Consider the following 12219-nt stretch of genomic DNA (forward strand, 5'->3'; position numbering starts at 1 on the left):
GCTGGGTCTTCCACCACGACAATGACCCGAAACATACAGCCAAGGCAACAAAGGAGTGGCTCAAAAAGAAGCACATTAAGGTCATGGAGTAGCCTAGCCAGTCTCCAGACCTTAATCCCATCGAAAACTTATGGAGGGAGCTGAAGATACGCGTTGCCAAGCGACAGCCTCGAAATCTTAATGATTTACAGATGATCTGCAAAGACGAGTGGGCCAAAATTCCATCTAACATGTGTGCAAACCTCATCATCAACTACAAATACGTCTGACTGCTGTGCTTGCCAACAAGGGTTTTGCCACCAAGTATTAAGTCTTGTTTGCCAAAGGGATCAAATACTTATTTCTCTGTGCACAATGCAAATAAATATATATAATTTTGACAATGTGATTTTCAGTTTTTTTTAAATATAATCTATCTCTCACTGGTAAAATTAACCTATCCTAAAAATTCTAGACTGTTCATGTCTTTGACAGTGGGCAAACTTACAAAATCAGCAAGGGATCAAATACTTATTTCCTTCACTGTATGTATTTATTCAGCCTAACAAACTATTAGGCTGGGTTCACACGACCTATTTTCAGACGTAAACGAGGCGTATTATGCTTCGTTTTACGTCTGAAAATAGGGCTACAATACGTCGGAAAACATCTGCCCATTCATTTGAATGGGTTTGCCGACGTACTGTGCAGACAACCTGTCATTTACGCGTCGTCGTTTGACATCTGTCAAACGATGACGTGTAAAAATACAGCCTCGTCCAAAGAAGTGCAGGACACTTCTTTCAGACGTAATTTGAGCCGTTCTTCATTGAACTCAATGAAGCACAGCTCAAAATTTACGGCTGTCAGAGAAGCCTCGCAAAATGCGAGGAGGAGCAATTACGGCTGAAACGAGGCAGCTGTTTTCTCCTGAAAACAGTCTGTCTTTTCAGATGTAAATGCCTGCTATTGTGTGCACATACCCTTAGGGTATGTGCACACGAGAAGTGCCTTTTACGTCTGAAATGACAGACTGTTTTTAGGAGAAAACAGCTGCGTCGTTTCAGACGTAAAAGCTCCTCCTCGTATTTTGCGAGGCGTCTGTGACGCTAGTAAATCTTGAGCTGCTGTTCATTGACTTCAATGAAGAACGGCTCAAATTACGTTGCAAAGAAGTGTCCTGCACTTCTTTGCCGAGGCAGTCAATTTACGTGTCGTAGTTTGACAGCTGTCAAACGACGACGCGTAAATTACCGGTCGTCTGCACAGAACGTCGGCAAATCCATTCAGATGAATGGGCAGATGTTTGCCGACGTATTGTAGCCCTATTTTCAGACGTAAAACGAGGCACAATACGCCTCCTTTACGTCTGAAAATAGGCCGTGTGAACCCAGCCTAATACTATGATACTGTTTTCAATGCCTACAGTCCAAAAGGCAGTAAAGCAGCTTCAGTACATTATAGATCCTTCATCATGTTTTACTGTAGGTGAGATGCACTTCTCCTCATATGCTTTGTTTCTTTGTCTATAAACATAAAGCTGGTCTACGAGCTTTATTTTGAGCTCTATATCTGTCCATAGGGCATTTACCCAGAAAGTATCCTGCTTTTCCCACTTTGTATCTAGAGATAGGTGAACCATTTTGTCACTTTTGAGATTGGCTGTGAAATTTTGGTGGTTAAGAGGTTCGTCACGGACCAATGCTTTTTTGCAGTTGTCAGCAGGGCGTGAACCTAAGCAGCTTAGGTTCATGACTGATTGAAGCTGGGCAGTGGAGAATTTATCCATAAATTAGCATATCAGCCGCCATCATGAACAGGCTGAATGCAGAGGGAACGGAGGCCTAGTGCAGGGAAATTGAGGCAGCTACAAACAAGCAATAAATGACTATGGAATCAGGAAGAAAAGAGGAATGCAGGTATGGCTTCAGATTAAGATTTGTGGGGACATGACCAGTCCTTTTTAAAGGCAGGAATCAGCGTTACATTAATTTGTATTTTGCCTACCTAGTATTTCATCTTGAGATTTTGCCTCATGTTTTGCTTGTGAGAAACTATATTGAATCACCTAGAATTACTACATTTTTTTTCAAAATGTTTCATCTGTGCAAGCCATGCGGCCAAAAATTGCAGTATAATATTTTACTGTAATGTTTATAGAAAAAAGCATAAAACATTAGGGCGAACACCATATAACTTTAAAGGTTAACTAAACGTTTAACATACGTCTGACATATTATAGTGAGATGTCTGAAGTTTTGATTGTTGGGGGTCCGAGCACTGAGACCCCCACCAATCGCTAAAACAAAGCAGCAGAAGTGTATGTGTGAGTGCTCAGCCGCTTCGTACTTCGTTTTTGTTTGTTTTTTTCCGGAAAGCCGATGTAGCGGAGTACCGGCTTATAGACTTTCTATTGAATCTGTACACCGCAACATTGATTTCCGGAAAAAGTGCCTCCAATACTACTCATACATTTAAAACCACAGGATAAAGCGTTAAACGGTCATCAAATTTACTACTGGCCATTGGGTAAGAATAAGAAAACCTACCAGTTAAATATTTAAATCTACCTTTTTTTAACCATATTAGGCCAGTGACATATGGATTACAAGATGGAACGAAATGGCATTTATCCAATTTAGTATCAGCTATGGAGCTTTGTTCTCTTAGGGTCATGGCATAGGATAATACTTCTAATCTGATAAAAACAGTGAGAACTTGTCAGTCCCCAGGACCAAAAATGGCTGGCCATTCATTCCTACTGTCATCTCCGTGGCTGCGGGCCGTCAGGTTCACTCTCCCCTGACAGCCGCAGCCATAGGTCGGCGAGCGCTGGCCCCAGTCTCCTCGACGCAAGCGCTCACTTTCACTCACCTCAGCCGGATCCCGTAGGGTGCGCGCGCACGCTCATGCCCACTCTTAAAGGGGCAGCGCATGCACCGGACTTTAATGAACTATTAGCCCATGAGTGCCCTAGACTATAAGAGGGGTTCAGCCCCTTGGTACTATGCTTGACCATTGTTGTCGTACCCTAAGTTTGTCTATGCGATGGTCCCCTAGTGTGTTCCTGTTCCCTGTATCCCGTGCTAGCCTGGTCGTGTGCTGTGCTGTGCTGAGCCAGAGTCGTGCTGTGCTGTATCCACGCCTGTCCTGCTTCACCATGCCTGACGTCTGCCTGCTGCTTAGTCCCAGCCGAGCCTGCCTTGCTACTGTCCGAGCTGCCACAGGTACCCTATACGAACTATAGACTTTAACCTGCTCCCTGTTGGCCAGCTACCATACCGCCAAGGCGGTACGGCCCAGTGGGTCCACGAACCCTACGTGACACATACATACCTTTCCAGATAAAATCTTCAAAAATGACTTGCTTAATTGACAATAAAAAGTTTTAATGACAGAGATGAGGGAAATGTCAAGTATCAACTGTGGTGAATATGTTGCACAGAGGTAGATTTGACATTTGATGGTTTTGTCAATTGTCTAAAGGTTGTAGTTTAATCAAGATGTATAATTGTAAACTAATTATCAACATTACTACAAATAACAGTTAATGCTAAACTTAACCGCTTCCCGCTGCAGCCACTTTTGACCTCCTGACAGAGCCTCATTTCTCAAATCTGACATGTGTCAATTTATGTGATAATAACATCGGAATGCTTTTACCTATCCAAGCGAATTCTGAGTATGTTCTCTCGTGACATATTGTACTTTATTTCGGACGTAAAATTGTGTTGATACATTCAGCGTTTTTTGGTGAAAACACCAAAATATAGAGAAAATGTGCAAAATTAAAGCATTTTTCTAAATTTAAATATATCTGCTTGTAAAGCAGGCAGTTATACCACACAAATAGTTACTAGTTTACATTTCCCATATGTCTACTTTATGTTGGCTTTGTTTGAACATCCTTTTATTTTTATAGGGCTCAACAAGACTTATAAGTTTTGAAGAAATTTCTCACATTTTCAAGAAAATATCAAAAGGCTATTTTTTCAGGGACCATTTCAGTTCTGAAATGGCTTTTATAAACCCCCATAAATCACCCCATTTTAAAAAACTGCACCCCTCAAAGTATTCAAAACTGCATTTAGAAAGTTTCTTAACCCTTTAGGCGTTTCACAGGAATTAAAGCAAGGTGGAGGTGAAATTTACAAATTTCATTTTTTTTGTGCAGAAATTCCATTTTGATCAATTTTTTTCTGTAAGACAAAAGGTTTTACCAGAGAAACACAACTCAATATTTATTGCCCGGATTCTGTAGTTTTTAGAACTATCCCACATGTGGCCCTAGTATGCTAATGCACCGAAACACAGGCCTCAGAAGCAAAGGAGTACCTAGTGCACATTTTGACCCCATAGGTGATTTTATAGATTTTATTAGAACTGGGCAGTGAAAATAAAAATAAAATTTTTATTTCCAATAAGATGTAGATTTAAAAATGAAATATTTTTGCATGTATTGAATTTTAATGGTTTTTTTTTCTGCAACATAGCTGGTGTTAACAGAGAAACACAACTCAATATTTATTATCAATATTTATTACCCTAAGGGGGGATTTACACGAGCGTGTGCGTTTTGCGCACGCAAAAAACGCGGCATTTTGCATGCGCAAAAGGCACTTAACAGCTCCGTGTGGCATCACACAGGATGTGCGGCTGTGTGATTTTCGTGCAGCCGCCATCATTATGACACTGGTGCTTTTCTGTTTCCAAACATACTTTTGACTGCTGTTGCGCGAATAACGCGCGTCCCACGGAAGTGCTTCCGTGTGGTGCACGTGATTTTCACGCACCCATTGACTTCAATGGGTGCGTGATGCGCGAAAAACGCAGAAATATAGGACCTGTCGTGAGTTTTACGAAGCGGACTTACGCTGCGCAAAAATCACTGACAGTCTGCACTGCCCCATAGACTAACATAGGTCCGTGCGACACGCTTGAAAATCACGCGCGTTGCACGGACGTATTACACGTTTCTCTAAATAAGCCCTAATTCTTCTGTTTTTAGAAATATTCCATATGTGGCCCTAGTGTGCTTCTTGACTTAAATACAGGTCTCAGAAATGAAGGAGCACCTTGTGCATTTTGTGGCCTCCATTTTATTAGGATTTTTCCAGGCACCACAAAAATCGCAACATCTGCTATTTGTTTTGGATTATTCTCCCCATTGAATTCAATGGGGAAAACTCGCAACAGAAAAGCAGCGATTCCGCAGCATAAATTGACATGCCGCGAATTAAAAAAACTGCACCGCAGATCAGTTTATGAACTTTTTTTGGCGGGTTTTTCACAAGGCATGTGGATAAGATTTGTTCAAATCTCATCCACTCTGCTGCTACTGTATTATGCTGTGTTTTTCCACAATGAAATACGTTGTGGAAAATCTGCAGTATTTACACTACGTCTGAACCCGGCCTAAGAGTGCTATATTTAAGACCCTTCTGAAAGCCTACTTGGAGAAATTCCGATAACGCTTTGGTATCCCGCCGGTCTGAATTTACATGACAGCAGCTTTGAAGTGTCATACTGGCATGAGTTTTTTTTTACTATTTTACCAAACATTCTGAAGCGAGATCAATTTTTTTTAACTCTTGGACAACCCTTTTAAGATAAAGCATTTTTTTTTTGCAGACAATTATCCCCTCTCTTCCTGCAGGAAATCTTAAATATACTCCTGCCTAAAAATCATCTTTAAAATAGATCTGTCATCAACATGCAGTGTGGGCATCCAATTTATGACCTAAAGATATGCAACAATTTTCCCATTTGGCATTTCGCATCTGTCATGAACTTTTAGGCCTTATTCACACGGACATGTCCGTTTTGCACTCGCAAAAAACGCTGAGTTTTGCGCGCGCAAAAGGTCAGTGTGGCATCAGCATATGGTGTGTGACTGTGTGATTTTCGTGCAGCTGGCATCATTATGACACTCTGTTTTTATGTTTATAAACAGAAAAGCACGAAGACTGTAAAGAGTAGCATTTTAGAACATATTATACAGAATAGGTAATACTAATGTCCTAGGTTTTTAGGCCTCATGCACATGGAAGAGTAGTGTGGACGGAGCCTGTTTGGGGCATATGTAGTCCCTATGGCTACAATCTATGGGGCCACTGACCATATGGTGCCTCTGTATAGCATTGTATTACTGAAATAGTTGTTAATCTTGCAATCTCAGTCGATCCAGTTGCCAAAAAAAAAGGTATAATTATAATGACAAAGCGTCCACTTTCATTTGTGGCTTACATGGTACACTAGTGCAACCCTATAGACGTCTATTGATGCCGTATCATGGCTCCGTACAACATAGAGGTTCTACTAAGCTGTAATACTGCCGCGTCTTCTAAAGTGAAGTTACATAATATACATAGCATGGAAACTCAACACGCACAAGCCATTTGTTTTTTGATAAATGGGGTACAATGACAATGTTGAAATTCAATACCAAATTAACTATGCTTTTTCACAGATATTGGCAGTCTTTGGGACCGCATTACATATAATCCTATAACCTATGAGCTTGCCTGGAAGTCAATATGTCCTGTGGATGCCACCATCAATCTATGCAGGTTGAAAGATGAAAAATGCCTAAATATCCCAGATTCAAAAAGTGTTAAACAAGACCAAGTGAGTGCAATAGTCTACTGCAGTGGTACTCAATTAGCTTTAGTAAAGGTCCACTTACCTGTGTCTGTGGCCAGATAAGGTCCAAGTTGAACACAAACAATTATCTTGTTACATTTTGCAAACTTTGTAGAACTATTTACATCAAAACATATTATTATTGTTGGTGGGAAAATCAAACCTGACCCCAAAATAGATTAAGACCCCAGACCCATAAACTCATTCAGAGCCCAGATCAGACCCCAAACCAGACCCCTAAAATTAATTCAAACCCCAGACCAGACCTCTTAAATTAATTGAGAACCAGACCCCTGCAATTAATCAGACCCCAGATCAGTCACTAAAATTAATTTAGACCCCAGTCCAGCCCCTAAAATTAGTTCAGGCACCAGATCAGCCCCCTAAAGAGATTCATACCCCAGACCAGACAATTTTTTATTTATATATATATATATATATATATATATATATATACACACAGATATATACAAAGTCCAGCAGCACCAGCAGCGTGTGGGTGCAAGCTCAGAGGGACAGACCAAGTCCCAGATACACAGAAATCCAAAAAATGAGCAGCAACTCCAATATAAAGGGTGAAAAAAGTGGGTACTTTGCACGGGCAATAAAGTACCCACTTTTTTAACCCTTTATATTGGAGTTGCTGCTCATTTTTTGGATTTATATATATATATATATATATATATATATTTATATTTACTGCTCTTGTGTACTCTTCACTTCCAGGCCCCCCCCCCCCCCATACAACATCCTGATGCTGGCCATTGTCGGAACCTCTTTTGCCAGGCCTTGGCAGTAGTTCCGCTCCGGATGACAGACCTGCTGTCATAGATGCATTGGAGGAGAACATGCTCTATGATGGTAGGTCTTTCCGGTCCAAACAGCTGTTGTCCCTGGTCAGGATTTGGACCATGGACCACTAGTTGAGGACTGCTGCTCTATTGGTTCCAAGTTTAGAGTCTAAAGCCAAATCATGTGTTTGATTTAATGCACTGTAAGTAAGGGATCTCTGCTGACTGATTCCCTTTGAAAGGTCGTCAGTGGTATGAAAAAGTGACGGCCACCCAGCTTTTCACCATATTGTTGACCTCTCCAGTAGCCAATAGAGTCTCATTGACACTTTTAAAGCTACAATATATCATTGTATCATATCATTCATGCCGTCAGTGTGGCTCTACATTAGCAATACACTTTTCACCAATTATTAGGGAGCCAGGAGAAATTCCTTAATATACTGTTATATCTGAAAATTATCCATTTTAGAAATGGAGCGCTGTCAAATCATTGCTCTTGTGGCTATAAGATTTTTAACTTTCATGCACTGCTTTTCATCCAACTACAGACACAAAGGTCATTACATTCTACTACTGAAAGCCCATTAGTTTGTTGTGCTCACAAATGTAACCAACTGTAGTTAGGGAGGGACCGGAGGTGTGGGAGAACTAAGTCCCTGCATTATACTGGTAGAAGACATTTACATTTATGTCAAACCCTTATTTTGAACCTCAAACTTTACTAGCAAATGTAGATTTTTCAACAATCTGAGGTTCATTTGATATATTTAATTTTAGTAATACTAATTACAAATACTTTAGATGTAAAACTTGCATAACATACATCGATTTACTTGAGTTTGCTTCTTCCTTTAATTTGTAAAGAAAGAGTGTGTTGGAACATAAAATCTTTTTGAACCATAGGTCTCTACAAGAGAATGCAGAAATATAAATGAAATAACGAATTGAATGTTTTCTTTTTAAATAGAGTTTAATAAGTAACGGAATGAAAGAAAGTAAAACAATTTGCTTTAAAACTTTACTCTTTTTATAATTTAGGCTTTGTACAATCAAGTGGACACTCATCCCAGACTTTGTATGAAGGCAAGTACCCTGACCAGATTTTATGTGCCTGAGTTCAGTCTTCATGATATATTAACTTTTATCTCATAGAATTCCGACTAGTTTGTGGTGATTGTATTCTTTTTTTATTCCTGGTTTAGAAATATCAACTTCGCAATATTAATATCACTACAGGTTAAGGCCCCATGCACACGACTGTAAAATCGCTTGTAATTATGAGCCCATTCATTTCTATGGCCGATGGACACCTTCCTGTATGTCTACAGGAGGGTGTCCGTGCCGTAGAAACCTGGCGAAAAAAATAGGACATGTCCTATTTTTTCATTTTACGAACCGTGCTCCTATACTTTATTATGGGAGCACGGCTCTTAAAAACGGCCGTAATTAGGGGCACGGTCGTGTGCATGGGACCCTAGGATGTTAATCAGTACTTTAAATTGTGGTAATATAAGGTACAGAACATTACCATTATTGCTGCATATGTTGGTAAAAGAATAGTCTAAATCAGTGGTGCTCAACCCATCTCATTTTGAGAGCCAAATGACCTTAACTCCAACAGTGGGCCTCACATTCCGTTCAGTTACACACGAGCTGGAAAAGCGAACACACAGATACAATTTGTTGGTCCTGTGGACTCACATATCGAATTGGTTTTTTATCAATGTATCTACATAACAAAAGAAGGTGTCTATACAAAAGTAAATCTAGATAAGAGAAGATAAAGAGTCCAGTTCCATGTCATTGTAGTTACTTTGATCAGCAAGGACTGGATAAAATGTGTCAGCTGCAAACAGTCAAAATCCCATAATTATTGAATGGCTAAAAAGAAGCATCTGTGCAGATTTAAAAAAGAGATACGAAACATCTGTAATAAAGATAAAGAAGGTTTCACACGTGGAGTGTTTTATCAGTGGAGGCTTTCTGCAGTGTTTGCTTGGGAGTCTCTAGAACACAGGCAGTTTAGTAAGCGGAGCATAGCAGACAACCCTTCTTGCAGTCTAAAACAGACTGGACTTGAGGAATACCCAGACACTACTACGGTGGCTACTGTAACCACCTCATTTCCCATTGCTAAGCATTACGCAAATTTTGTTACATTTCTATCTTCTTATCATGTTCTTACTTTTTCCAATACAAATATGTTTATCAAAAGGGCAGATTTATACTCTGCTTATTCAAGGACTCAAGTAAAAAGTTTTATATTTTCTCTATTATTTGTTATTAATTTATTGTAATTATTACTTACCATACGAATAGTGTCATGGGAAAAAGACAGTATGTTTTTATTTATCAGGGCCTAACTAACAATTGTGTGGTACTCACCAACTTCTATGAACAATATAATAACCTCTGGTAACAAAAAACTGCCAAAAAAAACCTGATTTCAATATGTAGTCATTGTTTCCAAAAAGTCAGCCAACATTCAGAAGTCTGGTGAGAATATTAAGTCCACCCTTCCTACTTCCACAATTATTGGAAGAGTAACAAGCAGGCAGGTGTAAACAAGGACTAGTTAATCATAAAGAAATGTGACTACCTCTCTAAGAGCAGAACTTTTAGCAGTTTGGTGTTCTGGAGTCCTCAGTTGTGTGTCTACATAATATCACGATATAGAATATCTGCCATGAACTCAGAAAAGCAATTGTTGCTGCTCATCAATCTGAGAAGGGTTTTAAGGCCATCCCTAAACAATTTGAATTTCCCCATTCTACAGAGGTCCTCTTAGATGGCCCTACATGGGCCGTATAAACAAGCGCGATCAATGAGCCAGCTCATTGATCGCCGCTCTTTTCCTCCTTTCACAAGAAGCTATTATGAGGGTGAGCGCTGGTTACTACGATCACTCGTCCCCATACATTTCTATCATGTCGGCTGCACACCTTCCTGTTTGCACAGAACGATGTGCTGCCGATAACGATAATATTTTGTTGTTGCATAAACGATACAATAAGCCGATGAACTAGCTTGTTCATCGGCTGATCGTTGCCCTGTTTACACAGGGCAATGATCGGGATCGAGCATTCTGTAGGAGTCTCAGCAAGCTCCAAGATATAAAGAAAACCTCAGTTAATGATGATAAATAAATAATAATAAAGTCGATCTCAGTCAGAGGGTGACAACCATATCGCTAAATGTGTTTTAAAGCTACCTAAGATTCTTCTTCATTAGCTTAGGTAGCTTTGAAAAGTGTTTCGCAAATGGGTGTCAACCTTTGACTAAGATACCGACCTTACTATTATTAAAAATGATATTGAACACAAGCCACAACCTTTCGCTGTCACTTAAGCTGGAAAAGTGAGCATCCTGGCCAACTATAAACAACGTGCCAGCTGACGGAGATAACTCAGCATCTTGGATTCCATACTCCGCAGTTTCGTCGATACACTCTATCCCACCAAACAGCTGAACGGGACATCTTGGCGTTTTGGAAATTTCAGTGTGCAGCCATGCGGCCATACTTCATTTCTACCTCACCAACGTCCAAGTAAAAAAGGGACTCAATCGCCACCCCACCGCTGACTGTCCTAAGTGTCTGGCAAAACACTAATGCATCTATTGTCAGGCTGCATTTAGTGCAGGGACTGGTGACCAATGTTCCCTCTAAGTCTTTGCAGCTCCTGAGCTGGGCAGTTTGGGAGCAGGGCAAGTCTCCATCAATGGTGGGCGATCTTATTACCAAAAGTAATACCTCCAGTAAACGCTAATATAGCGACTAAATAAGAGAATAAGAGAACTTATTTTAAATTGGTTTTAAATTACTTTTTTAAATACTATATATTAGTACTATTACTATTATTAGTACAGCAGTAAAATAGACAGTTATAAACACCAATTATAGGCATCAATGAAATAATCCCTCATTACACCACTGTCCCTATAGATAGCGTCACACAGACCCCTTGTAGATTGCAACGCACACACACACCCTGTAGATAGTGCCACAGACCACCTGTAGAGAGCGCCACACAGCCCATGTAGATAGTGCCACACAGCCTCTGTAGATAGCGCCAAACACATCCCCCTGTAGACAGCTTCACACACATCCCCATGTAGATACTGCCACACAGCCCCCCTGTAGATAGTGCCACACGGACCCCCCTGTAGATAGTGCCACACAGACCCCCCTCTGGATAGTGCCACACAGACCCCCCTCTAGATAGTGCCACACAGACCCCTGTAAATACTGCCACAGAGACCCCTTTATATAGTGCTACACAGCAATTCCCCCCTGCTACAAAGCCCCCCTCTTCCCCTTGTGTATATAGTGCTACACAGCCCCCTCCCCTTGTAAATAGCGCTACACAGCCCCCCTCTCCTTGTATATAGTGTTAAACTTATTTTAAATTGGTTTTAAATTACTTTTTTAAATACCATAATATTATTACTATTACTATTATTAGTACAGCAGTAAAATAGACAGTTATAAACACCAATTATAGGCATCAATGAAAGAATCCCTCATTACACCACTGCCCCTATAGATAGTGCCACAGACCTCCTGTAGATAGCAACGCACACACACACCCTGTAGATAGTACCACAGACCACCTGTAGAGAGCGCCACACAGCCCATGTAGATAGTGCCACACAGCCTCTGTAGATAGCTCCAAACACATCCCCTGTAGACAGCTTCAACCCCCTGTAGATAGCGACACACACAGCCCTTCCTGTAGATAGAGTCACACACATCCCCATGTAGATGCTGCCACACAGCCCCCTATAGATAGTGCCACACAGCACC

The 12219-nt window shown here is 40.5% G+C and overlaps 1 protein-coding gene across 1 annotated transcript in view; it reads left to right on the forward strand.

Annotated features, from left to right (window-relative positions):
- Positions 1-12219, forward strand: part of IL17REL (interleukin 17 receptor E like) — a 199303-nt gene that overhangs the window by 118848 nt on the left and 68236 nt on the right. The window contains exons 10-11 of the mRNA XM_075859407.1: positions 6449-6606; positions 8454-8498. Coding sequence (XP_075715522.1) covers positions 6449-6606; positions 8454-8498 — 203 coding nt within the window. The remainder of the gene's footprint in view (positions 1-6448; positions 6607-8453; positions 8499-12219) is intronic.

This window comes from Rhinoderma darwinii, chromosome 3, assembly GCF_050947455.1.
Source record: "Rhinoderma darwinii isolate aRhiDar2 chromosome 3, aRhiDar2.hap1, whole genome shotgun sequence".
NCBI lineage: Eukaryota > Metazoa > Chordata > Amphibia > Anura > Rhinodermatidae > Rhinoderma > Rhinoderma darwinii.